The sequence below is a fragment of the Rana temporaria genome, chromosome 4, assembly GCF_905171775.1.
Source record: "Rana temporaria chromosome 4, aRanTem1.1, whole genome shotgun sequence".
Lineage (NCBI taxonomy): Eukaryota > Metazoa > Chordata > Amphibia > Anura > Ranidae > Rana > Rana temporaria.
The window spans coordinates 278,941,893-278,962,800 of NC_053492.1; the positions used below are offsets into that span (position 1 = coordinate 278,941,893).

General features: G+C 43.8%; 1 protein-coding gene across 1 annotated transcript in view; it reads right to left on the reverse strand.

The window, feature by feature from the left end:
* Positions 1–1,982: 1,982 nt before the first annotated feature.
* Positions 1,983–20,908, reverse strand: part of SERINC1 (serine incorporator 1) — a 30,812-nt gene continuing 11,886 nt past the window's right edge. Inside the window, exons 4-10 of the mRNA XM_040350337.1 lie at positions 18,990–19,069; positions 17,241–17,378; positions 16,892–17,061; positions 7,934–8,024; positions 7,695–7,836; positions 6,554–6,778; positions 1,983–3,240 (exon numbers count right to left, since the gene is read on the reverse strand). Of these exons, the coding sequence (XP_040206271.1) occupies positions 3,102–3,240; positions 6,554–6,778; positions 7,695–7,836; positions 7,934–8,024; positions 16,892–17,061; positions 17,241–17,378; positions 18,990–19,069 (985 nt within the window). The 3' untranslated portion in view covers positions 1,983–3,101. The remainder of the gene's footprint in view (positions 3,241–6,553; positions 6,779–7,694; positions 7,837–7,933; positions 8,025–16,891; positions 17,062–17,240; positions 17,379–18,989; positions 19,070–20,908) is intronic.

Here is a 20,908-nt window from a genome sequence, read left to right on the forward strand (position 1 = left end):
AATATGGGATGACGCTCTAGAGGCCGCAGACTAAGGAGAATCTTGTCTCCTGATACTGCTGGACCTAAGCGCGGCTTTTGACACTGTAGACCACGGACTACTACTGGCTAGGCTAGCTGAAGTAGCCACTGAAGGTGTTTTACCCTGGTTCTCCTTCTTGGAAAACAGATCACAAATAGTGAAACTGGGGTCTTTCACTTCTGAAAAACGTACGGTATCATGCGAAGTCCCTCAGGGATCTCCCTTATCGCCCGTATTGTTTAATATCTATCTTCGCCCTCTCTTTGAAATCATCAGTAACCAGAAGTTACTTTACCACTCCCTATGCAGATGACACGCAACTGTATTTCCGCATCTGCAACAAAAAGGATCATTCTCTTGGACTAGAGAAATGCCTTACTCTAATAGATAACTGGATGACAAACAATTATCTTAAACAGAACTTCTCCTGTTTCACGCTAACCGGAAAAAATCACCCCGCGTCAATGTGGACTCTCCTGCCCATTCTGGGTAAAACTATCACCCCTAGCACCAAAATCAAAAGTCACAGAGTCACTTTCGACACCTACATGACAATGGATACACAAATGGGGTCAGTAGTCAGCGGATCCCACCATCTGCTGCGCCTACTACGCAGACTCACGCCCTTTATCCCGAAAGAGGACATTGCAGTCGTGGGAACAATCATCAATTCCAGACTCGACGACGCAAATGCCCTCTATCTAGGACTCCCCAAATACCAAATCACTTGTCTGCAAGTCGTTCAAAATACGGCCGCTCGACTAGTGACTGGAAAAAAACCATGGGAATTAATCTCACCACTGAGATCCCTTCATTGGTTGACAGTAAAAGACAATCACTTTCAAGGCACTGTCTTAATACAGAAGTGTATTCAAGGCAACGCCCCCCAATATCTATGCGAAAAAATAAAAGCCCATAACCCCAATCGCATTCTGCGATCCACCAATCAAAACCTACTCCAGATACCCAAAGCCAGATACAAGTCCAAAGGAGATCGAAGATTTGCAGTCCAGGGACCTCGCCTGTGGAATGCACTACCAACCACCATCCGACTGGAGTCAGACCACTTGGACTTCAGGAGAAAGATTAAAACCCATCTCTTCTGAGGTCAAGGGGTTCCTTACTCATGAAATGGATACAGCGCCCAGAGGCGATTCAGTTCGCATGTGTTGCGCTTTACAAGTCTCTCACTCACTACATAGCGGAAGGTAAAGCTAAAGAAAATGGAAGAAAATTGTATAGTGTATGGCCAGCCTTAGCTTCGGGTGTATGATTAACCAATTATACCAAACGGGTCATAATGATCATCAATTTTCATATGTGGGTAGGGTGAAACGTGGTCATTAACTGAAACAGAAATAGTGGTGTAAGAAGCTTAATACTGGGTGAGGAACAGCCAAACTCTACTACTAAGCTGAGGTTGTGGAAGACAGTTTCACGTCATATACCATGGTAAGACTGAGCACAGCACCAAGACACAAGGTAGTTATACTACATTGAAAAAAAAAGCCGCTGCTTTAGGTGTATGATGATAACCTGAGGTGGAATATCTCGTAGAGTGCCAGCCCGCCTTTGTGTGAAAATTGTAAGAAAAGAAATTGCTACACATCCAGGCATTCCGATTGCCTTTTATTGTTCAAAGTGATAACACCAACACAAGGTCACACAACAGCTGGCTCAGGCTCTCAGCAACTTACTGAGCTGGGTATCAATCCAGGAACCTGGCGAATTCAGACTCCCAATGTTGGGATGATGCAGACCCTGGATCGACAGCAAACTTCAGCCCACTCTGCTTAAAACGGGTCACAGGAGTGCAAAATGAACTGCACGTGAGATAAGTATTTGAATACCTGCATTATTTTACACAGAGGTGGACTGCACACGGTTACTAAAGATTGTTCAGAAAAAAAAAAAAGGAATACATTTTGATATGGCAGAAAGAAAGCCAGAGCACAACGAAGTTCAGTTTACTGCTTTATTCAATAGGATAAACAGTAATGGTTCCACAGAGTTAGGTACAAATAAGATGAGCTAATGAATCATTCTGGAAAGAACAAGATTGGTTTTATAACGCATACAAAGTAACAAGTACTAAGCATGTCTTATTCATAAACAAAAAAAATACATATAAATCACACACTTTCTGTATTACATAATACAACAAAAATTGCACATGCTGACTACACTGTCAGTTTTCTATAACCACACAATGTAAATACAAATACCATCATCTCTCAATATGCATTAGTCACTGCAACTACTGACCTGTATTTCACCTCTCTAATTTATTCAGCAAAAGGTTTTTTTTGTAGATCTCTACAAACAGAACAAAAGTGAAATGGTGCGTCATAAGATCGGAGTCCACCAAGTGTTCTGTTAAGGAGATCCAAAAACCATGCACAGAGGTTAGATAAAACACTGCACTATAACTTACTAACCTTTCCTTGTGGTTTTCTAGATATAATCAATATATCCAATAGGATGGAGCTGCTCCATATAATGTTCTCAGATAAAAAATGGCTGTGCCTACAACTTTGATTTTGAAAAATCTGCATACTTTGTTTAAACAGGAAATATCCCATCTGCCATAATGTGGATTATATTGAGTGAGCTGTATTTGTTGTATACTGCCCTGACTATGGGTATGTTTTAGGTAAAGATTTATTCCTGGGTAAGTTGTCCAATACCAGCAAACACTGGACTAAATATGTTCAAGTGAGGAATCACTTTATTCTACCACAGCATACAACTTGTGAACACATTTATACCAAAAATGTGACAAATACACAATAATACCAATGGATCGTTGAATGATTACAGTGACAACAGTTCGTGCCCCAATACTACTGTTCAGTAAGTCAAAACTAGAGAAGCAATTTAATGTTAGACTGCAATGCATATGGTTAATACAAATGGCTAAGGAACACAGCTTCAAGTAGCTAGTTTTACTGTCCATATACTGTGGCATCATGCAAGGGAATTGTTAGGACAAAAGCATGCAAAACCGGCAAATGTCTATATAGCTTAGTGCTCCTGGCACAGTTAGAGAAATTGCACACAAACACCTTTTTCTTCTTTTACTAATCAAAGTCACGATTGGTTAACACCAATGGAGCGGCAAGTGTCCACACATACAGAACAATGCACACCCAGCTGGAAGACATCTTCACCCAGACCGAAGGCCACTTACTAGTCATCGTCTCATAAGTAGAGTCAGGACTGAAACAATAAGAAAATGCAAATTATTAAACGGTTACACCAAATATCGTACATAATATAAGAATCAAACCAATCAGCACTTTGTTACTAGGATGTCTATAAACCCACCCCATCTTTAAAGTAATTGTAAAAGGCAGAAGTTTATTTTTTATTTTTTTTTTATCTTATTGCATAGTAGGCAAGGCTGAAAAATGACAATAATCTATCCCGTATAAGTATCTAGAATAATTATAATATGCATTAAGATAGAAAGCCTTCTGTGTGCAGCTACCCCCCCCCCCCCAAATACTTACCTGAGGTCCCTCTCTGGCTAGCAATGTCCCCGAGTGTCTGTCATCCAAGAATCTCCCTCCTGATTAGCAGCGGCGACATTGGCTGTCAACCAAAGTCAGCTAGCCAATCAGGAGAGAGGGGTCGGGGCTTCGTGTCTGAATGGACACAGGGAGCTGTGAGCTGGCTGGGTGCCCTCTTGGCAAGTTGATTTCTGTGGGGGCACTTAACAGGAGGGGGAGGGGTCAGGAGCACAGAAGAGGGACACGAGAAGAGGAGGATATGGGCTGCCCTGTGCAAAACCACTGCAACAGAGCAGGTTAGTATAAAAATAATGTTGGTCTTTCTCCATAAAAACACCTGACCCATGTCACACATTGGGGTTTATTTACTAAAACTGGAGTGCGCAAAATCTGGTACAGCTGTGCATGGTAGCCAATCGGCTTCTAACTTCAGCTTGTTTAATTAAGCTTGGACATTAAAACCTGGAAAGCTGCACCAGATTTTGCACACTCTAGCATTAATAAATCAACCTCTTCTATTCAAAAAATTGAAGAAGGGGCTGTCTTCTTTTATAGAAAAGGGAATATACTTTGATTAAAAGAGAATTTCTCCTCAGCACAGGAGCTACAGCCGTCCGATTGCAAATCGGAAACCTGACATTTTTAAGGGACCAGTGCTAAAAATGACTGTACTAACACTGGCAAGAAAGGGGTTAACATCGGGGGGCAAGCAAGGGGTTGTGTTCCTAGGGAATGTTTTCTAACTGGGGGGGGTAAAGATCCGTTCGTCTGCTTAGAAACACAGGATCGGTACCATTCCCCTCTCACAGAACGGCCGTCTGCCTTGACCAATTACAGCGGGAGCGGGTCGCTAGAGGCGCGTGTCCCAGATCATGTACTAGGTACATAATCTGGCACAGACTTGCTGCCCTGCCGCAGTATGTATGTATGTATGTATGTATGTATGTATGTATGTATGTATGTATGTATGTATATAAGTAAGTATGTATGTATGTATGTATGTATGTATATATATATATATATATATATATATATATATATATATATATATATATATATATATATATATATATATATATATATATATATATAAATAAATATATATAAATATATATATATATAAATAAATATATATAAAAGTAATGCAGTTGGCAAGTGGTTAAGAAAATAAAATTTGACGGAGAAAAAAAAAAAATCAAAGAGCTGGGTGTTGGCTGAACATCGATTCCCTCCTTTCAGATATAGCCACTGTTCAGGCATTCAGATAGCTGCTGAGGCTGTTTGAAGATAATAGCTTGCAGTTGTCAGGGTACTTCTATATAAAATTATGAATTCTAAAATAACGGAATCAAATCCTTAACCACTTCAGCCCCGGACCATTTTGCTGGTCAATTACCAGGCCACTTTTTAGTATTCGGCACTGCGTCGCTTTAACTGACAATTGAGCGGTCGTGCGACGTGGCTCCCAAACAAAATTGGCGTCCTTTTTTCCCCACAAATAAAGCTTTTTGGTGGTATTTGACTACCTCTGCGGTTTTTATTTTTTGCGCTATAAACAAAAGCGAAAATTTTGAAAAAAAAAAAAAAAGAATAGTTTTTACTTTTTGCTGTAATAAAGATCCCCCAAAAAATATATACAATTTTTTTTTTTTCCTCAGTTTAAGCCGATATGTATTCTGCTACATATTTTTAGTAAAAAAAAAACAAAAAAAAACGCAATAAGTGTTTGATTGGTTTGCACAAAAGTTATAGCGTCTACAAAATAGGGGATAGTTTTCTGGAAATTATTAATATTTTTTTTTTTCCTTTTACTAGTAATGGCAGCGATCTGCGATTTTTATCGGTACTGCGACCTTATGGTGGAAACATTTTTGGGACCATTGGCATTTTTATAGCGATCAGTGCTATAAAAATGCATTGATTACTGTAAAAATGTCACTGGCAGGGAAGGGGTTAACACTAGGGGGGCGAGGAAGGGGTTAATTATGTTCCCTATAGTGTGTTCTAACTGAAGGGTGGGACTGAGTAGGGGAAATGACAGATCGCTGTTTATACATTGTATGAACATGCGATCAGTCATTTCTGCCCCTCAGGACTGGGAGCTGTGTGTTTACACACACAGCTCCCGGTTCACACTCTGTAACGAGCGATCGCGCCCGCCACCAGGGGCGAGCGCGCCCCTATTGGCTGAAATGCAAAATTACGTAATACGTGATTTCGCGCAGCCGAGCTGACCTGCCGCCGTTAAACTGGCTGGTCGGCTAGTGGTTAACGGAATACTTTGAACAAGATGGCCTTTTCCCAACAGACAGAAACATTTTGCTGAACAAGAACTCATTAACCAATGACCATGGATGGAGAGACCCTGGAAGATTAGTGTTACTACTGCTGCTGAATATGACAACTCCTGGCTCAGGAATACTGATGGTCAGGGAGCCAACACTCACCAATGTCCTAACCACCAGTAACTCATCTCTGCCCAGCTCATTCAGCTGTCAGTCAGGGAGGAGACAAGGGTGCACCCCTCCGCCCTTTCTGAACCATACCAGGCCACATGCCCTCAACATAGGCCTGGCAAAACACCTTGTCCCCGTGTTGATGAAGACAAACCCCCCCCAAACCTAGTAGTTGTGGGGGAAAGGTGGGGTGTTTTCAGAATTTGGAAGTCTCCTTTAACCATAAGGGGACCCCCATATAACACCTTTCCCCTATGTAAATGAGTAAAGGGTACACAAAGCAGGTACTCATTCCCACAATGTACATTCACTTTCAATCAAGTCATCCAGCGATGCAGGTCCATGTCGAGTATGATAAATGACACTGGTGGAAACCCTTCCATCCCATTGCTTCTCTTGCAACAAATGAGATCTCTGGGTCCCTGCCACTAAAGTAAACAAAGGGGCAGGATCCTGTACAGTATGAACAGAAAAGTATTCTGCACAATTTCTTATTAAAAATATAAATACACAACACAAGAAAATGGTAACATCACTAACAGGATAGCAGTACATCCAACTCACCTGTACCAGTTGGTAAGAGTCATCATAATATAGAGTGAAGCCAGGAAAAGCATGAAGTGAAAGAAGGAATAGCTATAAGTAACTCCGTCACGTTCATTGTCAACAGCGCGGTGATCATCAGTGTCGCTTAGAGAACCATCACTCCTGGCTCCATCCTCTATGAGTGTGGCCTCATCACTGGTCAAAGTCAGCTTGTTAACTTGGCTGTTATTTGAGGTCCGAACACTAAAATGTACAAACAGAACATAAAAATATTAGAATAAGGGCTTCAGTTATGTAAACTACTAATGTATGCTTAGATCAAACTAAATTGTTACGAAAAGGTCAAGGGGAACTTGCATACTTTGTACCTCTGTAAACTAAATAAAATTTTGTTGGATTAAAAAAAAAATTGTTACGAAAAGAGGAATGTTTACTTATTTGTAAAGTTCAGATCTTGAAGTACAGGACCGTTTTCATTTAAAAGCTCCTGATGACGCGAGACACGCGAAATGCATAGAGATTTGACACAGTACGCCCTTCACACTGGAGTGATGTGTTTGTAAGTTTTAAACAGCCGAGATGCATGCTGGGTGTATATTGCTCACTGTGAAAATCCCGGCTGCTGCCTTCATTTATAGCTGTGTGTGTTCTTGCCTGTATGCACGGTTTTACCCTGCAAAGCTTTTAAATAAAAAAACGGTATTACACTATCCCCGTTTTTGTGGCTCATTGCGGTGGAGCCGTTTTGAATTTTTCCAGATTGACTGATTGGAACACACAGTTTTTTTCACCAAGGAGCTATCTGTGTTGGATTTATTGGGAATTGATCCTATTTGGGAGAGATTGTATTAAGAAGGATCCTGAGAGAATCTTTATATGCCTGAAGGTCAATTATGGCCGCTTAAATCTGGTGAGCGCATTTTGATTGTCACTTCGGGTGAAGCACTTTAATACGCACATTTCACTTTCTGAGAGCACGGTGGTTGGAGCTTAAATCTGGAAATCTCACTACCAGTTCTACATTTGCAATTATTTGAACTTTTTTTGGATCTGTGTTTTTTTTATTTTTTATAATTTATTGGTGTTTATATGGACATTATTTACACTTGTTGCGCCCTTTTGTACCTTTCTTTCACTATACAATGATACTTTTCTTTACCTGGAGTACAGGACACAGAGCAGAAAGAGGACAAGTCCCACAATTCCTTGAGCATCCCACCATTGCACAACCTGAACCTGGCCTGGAGTGGTTGTGGTATTGTATCCGATTATGCCAAGCAGGCTTGGATTACATTTGCGATCTTAGAGTGAGAAATAAAAAAAAAAAGTATCAACTATATATAGACATAGAGCACATGCACCTATTAAGGTCATAATGATATGATCTTATATGAATACCTGGTTCATTAGTCATGGCTGACCAGGTCAAATACATTGTGTAAATGGTTATCACAGATGACTGTAGAAGACCAGATCTAGGCTGAGATTCCTATAGGATAAAAAGAATACAAAATTAAATATGAGTGTGTTGTAACAACCTTAAAAAGTGACACTAAACTAGTTATAAATACCTGATCTATGCAAAAGAAATTGAACAAAGCGCCCCAAATCCTCTTCTGAGGTCCCCCACTGGTGCTCCTGGTTCCTCCTCTAAGTGTGCCACTTCCTATGGTGGCACACCAGCAGGCTCAATCACAAGCATTACTTGCCTGCGTCCACAGACAGACAGCATGGCTCGGCTCCGCCCCACCCCACTCCCTCGTCAATTGATTTAACTGACAGCACAATGGGAGCCAATGGCTCCCACTGTTTAAACAAAGCCTGCGAGTGGGGAGAGCCACTACAGGTGGGCACAGCGCTGAAAAGAGTGAGGCCGTGAACTGAATGGGTGGCTGCGAAGAGGCTGAGTGGGTGGCCGTGGGCTCCAGAAACAGCCTAGCTGGGTGGCCACAGGCTCCAGAGACAACGCTGCTGGGCAGCCGCAGAAAGGCTGGGAGAGTGGTGCAGGCTTCAGGAACAGCCCAGAATTTGGTGACCCCTTGCAAATCATTTGACACCGAGGGGCCCCGACCCCCAGGTTGAGAACCACTGTGTTAGAGGGTAGCTACATTCTTTCTCCATGGACCCACTACATGTAGGAATGTAGCCACCCTCTTTTGCCCACACCTTAGTTGGACTAGCGGCTATGAACTATGAAATAGACAAAAGCAGAATTGAGGGGAAAAAGGAGAGAGAGTTGAAGCTCATGAAGGTTGTTACAAGGAGGCAGATAAATACGCCATCCTTTTCTTACTGGAAAGGGCTTGTGAATAAAGGGATTCCTTTTTATAAAAGCTACATACTTTAGGCAGGGGTTGCCCTATTTTTTAAAAAGAAAGTCCCACAGATCTGTTTAGATCGTTCTGTTACTGTTGCCTAAAGCCATTATGGTCAAGGGGATGCTGGTTAAAGCGGCAGAGTTCTGACACTTTTTAGAGGGGTGGTTCACCCTAAAAAACTACAATACGTTTGGCAAAAGGAGCCGAACGGCGATGCGCATGCGCTGTATAGCGCCGACTCGCCGTTCGGCTCCTTTCGCCAACCGTGACGCGGCTTATGCGACGGGGGGAGCTCGTTTTTGGTCAAAACGTCAATCACAGACATGCTAGGAACGCCCACTCCCGCGGGACTCGCAACCCGGAAGCCACGGTGATTATGCTGTACAAAGGTATGTACAGCATCAAAAAAAAAACAAACTAATAGCCTTAATCGTATTGTAATGTGGGGGGCCAGTGTAATAAGAAAAAGTAGTTTTTAGGGTGAACCACCCCTTTAAAGTCAGCAGCTACAAATACTGCACCTGCTGAATTTTAATAATCAGACACTTATCTTCACAGCCGGGCACGCGCGCTGCGAGGTGTCCCAGATGATTGCCGGGAGGGGGAAAAAGGTGAACTTCTTTCTGACACCACAGAGCCCCGGGGAAGTGGAAGCTGGAACCCTCAAAAAAAAAAAAAAAAAAAAAAAAAAAAAAAATGCCCCCCCCAAAAAAGGCATGCCAAATGTGGCATGTCAGGGGGTCACCTTCCCTTAAAGCGGAAGTCATTTTTGGGTGAAAAAACGCTTTAGAGGGGGACATGGGTACACCTTGCTCTGGAGTCCTCTTTTTCCAACCCTGGGGTCTGTTTTGGGCCTGGTTGTGATTTTATATCTTAATGCTTCGGGGACTGCAGTTATTTAAACTTTTAAATTGACTCTTCCCTATTGAGGAGGACCTACATCTGGGAAGGTGGAGTGGCCTACAGGGTGGATAGCCTGGACTGGGGCTTGTGTTTGTTTTTGATGTTTTTTCAACTGTAGTGTTACGCCTTGCGTGGCGAACAATTTTGTTACTTGTGCTATGCATAAACAATATAAATAAATTTGCAAAAAAAAAGGAAGGAAAGAATTTCAGGAAAAAATGATAACGGGCTTATTAAGTACTAGATGTGTATTATTTTTGGGAGATTAAGGCCATCGATCAGTGCAATATTAGTTACACTAAACAATAGCCTTATTCTCCCAAAAATAATACACATCCAGTACTTAAAGCGGTGGTTCACCCTCCTTCACATCATTAGACCATTACATTCGGCATCGTAGCGCGAGCTACGGTATGCCGGTCTTAAATTTTTAATCCCCGTACTCACTGTGCTATCGCTCATTGAAGAATCCGACTCCCGCGGGGAATGGGCGAGCCTATGGAGAGGGAGGATGATCGACGGCCGGCTCTGGCACGTCACGCTCCCCGAAGACAGCCGGAGTAGGTCTCGGTTCTTCACGGCGCCTGCGCACAGGCTATGCGCAGGCGCCGTGAATAGCCAAGCCTATTTCGGCTATTTCCGGAGAAGCGTGACGTGCCAGGGCCGGCCGTCAATCACCTTCTCTCACCATAGGAACGCCCATTCCCCGGAATCTTCAATGAGCCATAGCACAGTGAGTACGGGGATAAAAAATGTAAGACCGGCATACCGTAGCTCGCGCTACGATGCCGAATGTAATGGTCTAATAAGAAAAAAACATTTTTTTTTTTTTTTTAACAGGGTGAACCCCCGCTTTAATGAGCCTGTAAACTATTGTTCATTACATTTGTATTTTTCGCCAATTTCTTTACAAAAAAAAAAAAAAAAGGATCTTTTCCGTACCAATCCCCACGGTGGTCTAAAACGCATCTTCCATCTCTACTAAGAATTTAACACACTATAAGATATCTAAAGAAACAGCACTGTAGAGCAACATTCTCTGCAGCTCTGTTTGATACAAATGTTGAACAGATTTATGGGTGGTCCCGTCAGCCAGCTCTCGCCTGACATCTTTATTTAAAAATAAAAGTCAGGTGGTAAAATTTCTGGCAAACAGTATCTGCATCCAGTCAGACGCATCCATTTCTCAGATATTCTGACAGCACAGGGATTTGTCCATCTGCACTGTATAGCTTGGATAGAGGAATCGGGTGTCCTGAAGGCTGAACGAAACAAATATAATGTATGGCTAGCTTTGGCGATTGCTCTGGTACAATATGTATCCAACATTAAAAAAGCATATACAATGTTCTAGGGTTCCAAGTAGATTTTTTTTTGCTAAAAAGGATGACAATGTATTTTACATGTTGGAGAGGAATGTCAGAATTGGCCCAGACTGAAGGAGATTAAAAGTCCCCGTACATCAAAGTTCAGACTGTGAAAGAAGGCGCAGCACAAGGTGCCAATCAATTCATGTGCTGAAAATGAAGGGGAAGCAGAGTAACAGATAAGTCCTTCATTGTGCTGCTTCTCTTTCACTGTCCACTCACAGACTGTGGCAGCTAAATGACAGCCTGGGCTCAGAAGAAGTAGGTTTAATAATGCTTACCATCATCAAGATTGCAGAGGAGGACCATGTACCTATTAATCCCTTCCCACCCAACTCGGCATCTTTTTAACGAGGGGGCTTGAAGAATTAGCAATCATCTGACCACTATGATTGGCAGTCACAAGATCAGGGGCCAATCATGCAGGCTACTTATCGTTAGTGGGGACAAAGAACTCCCTGTTCTGGGAGTGCGCAATAAGTGCGCTTTCAGCACAGAAGCCTTGGCTGTCCAGTTGTGCGGTGTGATGTGTGTTAAGTGGGCAGCAACAAGTTACAAACATGACTATTGCATCAAAAATAGGATTTTTTGTACTCACCGTAAAATCATTTTCTCTTTTGTTCATTGACGGACACAGCACTTTAAATCTAGACCTTAGGGTTATAGCGCCACCTTCAGGAGAGGACTACACAGAACATGTAAAAACCGCACAGTACCACCCAGGGGGCAGTCCTACTGGCTATAACCATTCACATTGCATCCAGCAGCTCAGTTCCTCAAAAAGTAATACAAACTGAAAAAAGGAGGGGTTGGTGCTGTGTCGGTCAAACTTCAGAGAAAAGGATTTTACGGCAAGTACAAAAACTCCCATTTTCTCTTTCGTTCATTAATGGACACAGCACTTTAAATCTTGACCTTAGGGGCGTCCCCAATCAGTGGGAAAAAAAACACGAGGGATGGAAACAAGCAAAAAACTCCACCCAAACAACCAAAGCTCCTCAACAGAAGAGTTGCAGCCTTAAACAGCCGCCTGCAAAACCTTACGGCCGAAGGAAGCATCCAAAGATGCACTCACATCAACCTTGTAAAATTTAGTGAAAGTGTGAACGGACGACCAGGTCGCCGCCTTACACACCTGAGAAACAGACGCTTGATGACCAAAAGCCCAGGAGGCACCAATTGCCCTGGTCGAATGTGCCGTGACAAAGGGAGGCGCCCACCCCTTTAAGGGCTAAGCCTGGATCACGATGTCTAATCCACCGAGAAATAGTGGCCAACGAGACCGCCACACCCTTCTTTGGACCAGTTACTGACACAAACAGTAAATCCGACCTCCGAAACTGAGCCATAGCCAACAGATACACCCGCAGAGCCCAGACTACGTCCAAGGAATGCAAAGCAACCTCTTTAGGATGCGACAGCCGAGGAAACAAGGATGGAAGCACAATGTCCTCATTTAACAACCTTAGGAAGAAACGAAGGCTGCGGGTGTAGCACCGCCTTATCCTTGTGGAGGATCAGGTAGGGAGATTTGATAGACAAAGCCGCCAACGCAGAAACCCTCCTGGCAGATGTAATAGCCACCAGAAAGGCTACTTTCTGAGAGTGTGTCAATTAGGGGATTTCCCTAATGTTCTCAAACAGCGGTTTCTGAAGCACCGAGAGCACCAGATTTAAATCCCATGGAGGCAGCGGTGGTCGAACTGGAGGGGCCACATGTCGAACCCCTTGTACAAAAGTACTTAACCAGTGAATGAGCCGCCAAGGGTCGCTGGAAAAAAAAAAAAAAAAAAAAAAAAAAAACACGACAACCAAGGCTGATATCTGCCCCTTCATGGTTGTTAAGGCAAGTTTTTGATCCACTCCCTGCTGCAAAAATAGCAGGATCCTGGAAACCGAATATGTACGCGGACACCACCCCATCTCACACACAGATGTAGGCTTTCCACGTGCAATGATAAATCTTCCGAGAAGAGGACTTCCGTGCCCTCAGCATGGTGGAGATAACCGAATCCAACAGGCCTCGGTCCCTTAGCACCTGATCTTCAACGGCCATGCCATTAAAGCCAGCGACTGTAAAGCAGGATTAAGTATAGGACCTTGTGACAGAAGGTCCTCTCGCATCGGCAGTCGCCAAGAAACATCCGCCACCATCCGAACTATGTCGACGTACCAGGGACGCCGAGGCCAATGTGGGGCAATTAGAATCACCGGAATCCCCACCGTCTCCACTCTGCAAAAGCAGACGAGGGAGAAGTTTTAGCGGGGCATAATGCCCCCATGGAGCCACCAACGCATCTGCCGCGTCCGCCCAGTGATCTTTGAACCTGGCCACAAACCTCAATACCTTCCAATTGAGTCGAGAAGCCAGGAGATCCACATCTGGCATGCCTCATCTCAGGCAAAGGAGTCAAAATACACCCGGATGTAGTGACCATTCCCCTTTGTCTAGCATCTGACAACTTAGGTAGTCCACTTGCCAGTTTTCTATACCCGGAATGTACACGGCCGATATAGCCGGCACGCGTCGCTCTGCCCACTGCAGGATGTGAGCGACCTCCAATGCTGCAGCCGAGCTCCTTGATGGTTGACATATGCCACCGCCGTGGCGTTGTCCGGCTGAATCCTGACTGGGTGTCCATGAAGCCTCCGTGACCATGTGGAGAGGCACCGCCTGATCGCCCGAAGTTCCAGCACATTGGTCGGCAGGTGGGATTCTCCCTGCGTCCAGCGACCCTGTCCTGACTACGCCCCAAACACCCCCAATCGGTCAGGCTGGCATCCGTCGTGATCACCGTCCAATAAAGAGGAAGGGACAACCTCCCGGACTGAAGGGCCAGAGACCTCAGCCAATCAGACCAGGGATTCCCTGACTAGATGGCTCACCTAAATCCGACAATCCAGAGACAACGGAGACTAGTCCCATTTGGACAGAATCTCCTTTTGCAAGACTCGAGTGTGGAATTGAGCATACGGTACCGCCTTGAAAGTGGCCACCATGAGACCCAGGACTCGCATGCAAAAGCGCAGCGACGACCACCTGCGGGAGAGACTGTAGCTTGTTGCCTCCCGAGTCCAGAATCAAGCCCAGGTACTCCAGGCGTTGAGTTGGCACCAACACCGACTTCTGGAGGTGCAGTACCCAACCAAACTCCTGAAGAGTCTGACTGGCCATCGCCTCATCCTCCTCTAATTCTGAGGCGGAAGCTGCTCTCAGAAGGTCGTCCAGGTAGCCCGCGATTGCGATTCCTCTCTGTCTCAGCAAAGGCAGAATCGGGCCGAGCACCTTGGTGAAAACCCTTGGTGCGGATGCCAGGCCAAAAGGGAGAGCAACAAATTGGTAGTGGTCGTCCCTGACCGCAAACCGCAGAAACCTTGATGCCCGACGCATATGGGGACATGCAAGTATGCGTCCTTGATGTCCAAGGACGCCAGAAAATCCCCCAGATTGAGTGCAGCGACCACAGAGCAAACTGATTCCATCCTGAACCTTTGTACTTTTACAAAGCAGTTGAGGGCCTTGAGATCCAGGATCAGACGGACCCATCCTTCTTTGGGACTAGATTGGAGTAGAATCCCTGAAACCTTTCTGGCGAAAGGCACAGGCACCATCACCCCGTGCCTCAGCAGGTCTTGCACTGCCCCAAACAGGGTGTCCCGATGTGCCGGAAGAAGATGAAGGTTGGCGGAAAAGAAAGAAACTATGTTGTATCCACTTTGCAAACCCACTAGTTGGAAAGGAGGGAGGTCCACCCAGCTGCAAAATCCTGAAGGCGACCCCCCACTCAAGAGTCAGGTGGGGGCAAACCTTCATGCAGCTGTAGATTTGCTCGCAGGCTTGCGAAACCAGGGAAGCTTCTGTCCCTCAGCGGGCACCTTGTTGGACCTGTGAACGCTTACCTGCAGACCTGGGTGGACAGAATTTTATCGCTTCTGAGCGGAAAAGGAGGGCCCTGGCCTATGGCGTGGCTCCTTACCTTTTCTGGATTATGGGAGCAGCATACTCTTACCCCCAGTAACATTCTTAATAATGTCATCCAGTGAGGCTCCAAATAGCCTCTCCCCCTGGAAGGGCAAATCTGCCAGAGCCTTCTTAGATGCCTGGTCCGCAGACCAGCACTTTAGCCAAATCAGGAAACAGAGCACCGCAGCAGATACTGAGGCTCTAGAAAGTAAAGGAGCCGTGTCTAAGGCCGCATCGCAGACATACTTATGGCCATGCACCAACTGGTCTGCCAGTTCCACGCAGACCGGGGAAGCCTGTTGCTTTTCCAACTCTTGGTGCAACAATTTTGCCCATTCAGTAAGCGTCTGACACCAGGGCAATGGCCAATACTGGCCATAATGCTGACCCTACCACCATGAACATGGACTGGGCGACCGCCTCGGCCCTCCTATCGGCCAAGTCCTAAAAGCCAGGGTCTCCTCCACCGGAATCGTGGTAACCTTATTTAACCTGGAGACTGGGATGTCTATTTCTTTAGGAAACTTTCCTCAAAAGGGTAGCGTACCGCCATGCGTTTTGGGACCGAAAAGTTCTGCTGGGCCGCTTCCATTCTTTGTAAATAAACGTATCAAAGTAAGATAGGTAGGGAAACACCTTAGCCGTGGGGGCTGGCTTTTGGGACCCAAAAGGGCCGACGCTTCTGTAGATGCTTTTGCCGTATCCTACATCTTTAGGGTATCCCGCACCACTGTGATAAGTGCTCCTACAAGCGCCCTTTCCTGCACTGACTGGACACGGAGTCATCCTCACTGTCCGAATGGTCCTGGTCCGAATCCTCTGAAACGTCAGAACAGGGGCCGCGTGCCACAGCAAGGCCCAAGTCGGAATCAGAGCTTTCCCCAGAAGACCGTGGGGAGGGGGCCTTCACACAAAAGTACACAAGAACACCCCCTATGTACAAGAAAACAGGAAAGGACCATGAAACCCCAGCGCAGCCCCCTGCCAAGACTCGCAGCCCTCCCGGAGGACCCCGCTAGTCACACAGCGGCCCAGCTCATGAGGGAGGGAAAAGGACGAGCGAGAAGAAAGGGAGACCTCCCAAGGAATGCCCAGCTGCTCCATCCTGCCAGGGGCAGGTGGAACCATACTTACCCATCCTGTGGGGATTGCTGGACGCATTCCATGGACAGACTCATCACCCAAGTGGTACGGGGTGGCTAGCCGGCCGCAGCACACTGTGACACGGACAGCAGTAGCCCGGGCATATGTGTGCCCCGGAGAATATAGCTCACCGGCCACTCCTCGATGACGGATCATGCTCGATGGCCAAGCTGGGGAGACTACCAGGATCTATTTTACCCAGCCTGTCACCCAGCCCGGCTGTTGATAGTAGATCACAGGAATCAGTAGAAAAAAAATAAAAACAATTACCAGAACCAATGGTCCCCACCGGGAGCCAGGTCCTTCAACACTAGGCAGAAAAAAAATGGATGCAGTGTGAGGGGTATAGCCAGTAGGACCACCCCTGGGCAGTACTGTGCAGTTTTGCTGTTTTTACATGTTTTGCCTAGTCCTCTCCTGAAGGTGGCGATATAACCCCAAGGTCAAGATTTAAAGTGCTGTGTCAATCAATGAACGAAAGAGAAAGATATTTTTATTTGATCTGGATATTTTTTTTTTTTTTTTGACTGGTGTTCTGCTTTAACTACAGTGCAGCCTATAACTATCAAGAAAGTCTAAAATAGATTAACATGTGGTAATACGTTTTATCTGTTACAATACACCTGCTGTGTTCACAAATGGAAAACAAATGTTAACCCACCTGGATTTTAGGTAGAACTGACATTACAGAGGATCCGATACACAATAGCATATTCACGCTTATAAAAGCTTTGTTTTCAGCGCAGCCTTCAGGGTGAGTGTAGTAGACATAGAAAAGCACTATTGCAACCAGTGATAAGGCATAGTTAATGGCAGTAGCTGAGAGCAGAGCTATGGAAAGAAGGGTACAGACAATCAGTATTCCATTGTTTAAACCATTTTATTTATGTGTGTTTTTATGCAATTTGTTATCCAACACGCACTTATATCTATCTGTGTTACATGTGAAGTTTGTGAACCATCATCACAGTAAATAATAACATTTGTAAAAACATTTGGGTGTTGCTTACCTGCATACCAGCATCGAGAATTACCCTCTTCCATCTTTTCAACCCAGGATTCATTCCAGGAGTGAGCAAAGTCAATCAGCAGCACAAGTTGGATAAGAATAAAGCAAAATGCACCACCCATTCCAACATAGAACCAGACTGTATTCAGAAGGAAGCAACAATAAAAAGTGTATGTCAGGGCAAAAAAATATCAGTACATTACATTACATTACACATTTACTCATATTTTATACCTTTAAAAATGCAACAAGTACAGAAATATACCTTTTGATATGCCAGAAATCCAGTGTGTTCCCAACTTCCTAAGTGTGTGTGAACAGGACAGTTCTTTAGCTACTCTAAAATCACAATCAGCATTGTCAGCCCTGTCTTCTGGACTACAGAACTACACCTATCCATTCTGTCTCTGCACAAGCATAGATTTGATAGTTTTCCCAGCAAAATAATGCCATATTCTTGACTCTACACACCGTGTAAGGACAGGGCTCTTAATATATTTTTAGGAGGCATGCGTACATCATTAGCAGCTGCCCCTGGAGACATTTTACAAGCCTGTTGGTCATCAAAGGGTGTAATATAAAATTGTCTGGCCCTACAGGAATAAAATAAATGAAAAAAAATGTATACAGGAATATTAGGGGTTTATTTTTAGTCATACATATAATCCTTTAACCTCACTCATGAGTATGAAAGTCTGAATTTGCTTTCTATGCCAGTTGAACAAATTTGGCTTCTACACACTAAATAGACTACATTACGCTTTAACTAATGAAGTACATGTAGAATAGTGTTTCCATGTAAAAACCTCTAGTAACCATTCTGAATTCAGCTTTAAATGATCAGACTACTACACCAAAATTTCTTAGCTCTGGGTTTCTTTGCACTAAACAGATGTAAAACTAACATATACGTATATACACAAACAGTGGATAAAAAAAAAAAAATCTACACACCCCTGTTAAGATGTCAGGTTTCTGTGCTGTAATTTTTTTTTTAGACAAAGATAAATCATTTCAGAACCTTTTCCACCTTTAGGACCGATTCACACTGGTACGCTGTGCGAGATCGCATGTGATTCACACCGCAAATCACATGCAATGTCCATGCAGTGCAATTTCAGCCATACAGATGGTAGCTTTGGAAGCTCTCTGCAGACCATGGCTTTTGCTGTAGGATATGACTAAGAAAATGTCAGGAAAGACCTACTAGAACAGCTGAACTTTATTTGGGGTTAATCAGCGGCACTTTAAATGATAGCAGGTGTGTGTTGGCTCCTATTTAACATGCGTTTGAATGATTGCTTAATTCTGAACCCAGCTACACCCCCAGTTATAAGAGGGTGTGCACACTTATGCAACCACATTATTATTTTTTATTTTTTTTTACTCCCCCCTAAAAGGATTTCAGTTTGTTTTTCAATTGAGTTGTACAGGTTTATAGGTCACATTAAAATGGTGGAAAAAGTTCTGAAATGATTTATCTTTGTCTCATTCCCACCCTCCCCCCAAATCACAGAAACCTGACATTTTATATTCACACAAAGAAAAAGGAGGGGGGAAAAAAAAAAAAGAGAAAATGTATGTATATATATATATATATATATATATATATATATATATATATATATATATATATATATATATATATATATATATATATATATATATATATATATATATATATATATATATATATATATATATATATATATATATATATATATATATATATAATAAATAAAAGGCTCACCTGTTGTAAATGGTCCTTCTGGGATGAAAAATGCACCAACAGTAATTGCAACGGCTGCCGCAAACTTAAAGAACCAGAATCTGGGGAAAGGGAGTATGAATAATTAGATAATTAAACTTAATATGAATGGTATAACTGTATCTAATGTAATTGTTACTTCTGAGGAGAAAACAATGTAGTCAACTTTTCTCATACTGTAGGCTGGATAAAATACTTAGATTATTGACCTTAGCACTAACACGTAACATGAAATGGAAGTAGTACAGTAGTAAATAACATTTGGGCCTCATGCACACGGGACATTTTTACAGCTGCTCCAGGGACGTTCCCCCTCCACGTTAGCCTATGTGCCCATGCAGAGTTTAGTGGCAGGAGAGTTTAGAGGCAGGGAAAAAAACACTGCCAGTGAGTCCAGCAGCTGCAGGGTTTGGGCAGAAAAAATAAACAAAAACACACATGATCCTTTTAAATACGTGTTAACCTTAAGCGTGTTTAGCACTTCAGTACTAACTTCATTGGCCAGATAAAGTTATTTATACTGGCCAATGAAAATAATTAACGTCCAAGCGCTTGTAAAAGCATTAGACACCTTTAACAAGTGTCAGGCAATGGCTGAAAGCGCTGACCGGTGTCTTCTGGCAGGGGGGGGTGTATCAGAACACAAAAGCTCAGCAGGGGAGATTGCTGTACTGACATTAAATAGTACAGCAAGCTCTTCTTGTGCTCCTCAGGTTTTTTTTTTTTTTCGTTAAAAAAAAAAAAAACACACACCACACACACACACTACTAGTGTGTACCAGTCTTAAAAGGTATGATAAAGCTTTGGTTTTTGGTTTTTTAATTACAAACATCTCATACTTGCCTCCACTGTGCAGTTTATTTTGCACAGAGTGGTCCCAAACCTCATCTTCTGGCTTCCCTCAGCGGCACTGGTGGCACCTCCCTGCATCGAGTGTCCACGTTGGAGAAGTGCTCTCCTTGGTGGACACCCATTCGGGTGCACTCCCGGGTACCGCATCTGTGTCCATTCACACAGAATGCAGGACACGGCACTGCGTCATTGGATTTGATTGACTGCAGCAGGAGCCAATGGCTGCGCTGCTATCAATCAGGACACGACACACCAGCTAGAGATGGTGTGCTCGTTCCCGGACAGAGGATAACAGCATCCAGGTAAGTAAAACAGGGTGGCTGCAGCACTGAAAAAAGTTTTTTCACCTTATTGCATAGAATGCATTAAGGTGAAAAAACATGAGGGTTTACACCCCCTTTAAAGTGGTTGTATACCTTTTTTTATTTTTACCTACAGCTTTACCTAAACCTATACAGTTTAGGAGATATTCACTTTGCATGCAACCGCTGACGTCAGCGGTGCATGCGCTTTGAATGCCGGGAAGAAGAATCCCCCACGCAGGAGTGACAGCATTGCGCCTCCGGCCACTCACAGTGCCAGAGTCGCGAAACCCGGAAGACAGGCTGAGGGCAAAACGTCAGCTCCCTCGACGTGGATCGGGATTAGATACCGACGCCTCATTCTAAGGCAAGTATTTCATAATGAGCAAGTATGCTGTGCATTTACCTTACTTTTTTTTTATTCTTTTTTTTTTCTGTGAGTATACAACCACTTTAGCAGACAGGCTGGAGATTGCACTTTCCCATGAAGGCCACGTGTTCAGGGAAGCAGTAGGTAGTAAAGTGCTATGGCAATTTAAACAGTTTCCTGGAGATTGTCTCTTTCATTTTGCTCAATATGATATAAAGTAAAACTGTAAAGCAAAACTATTTTATTTATTTAAACAGAGTAAGGAAGGGTTATAACCCTGTCAGTTTTTTGGCCATCTGTGTCTCACTGGGGGGAGATTTATCTTCACTTCCTGCCCCATAGCCAAAACAGGAAATCTCTGCAAAATAAGAGCATC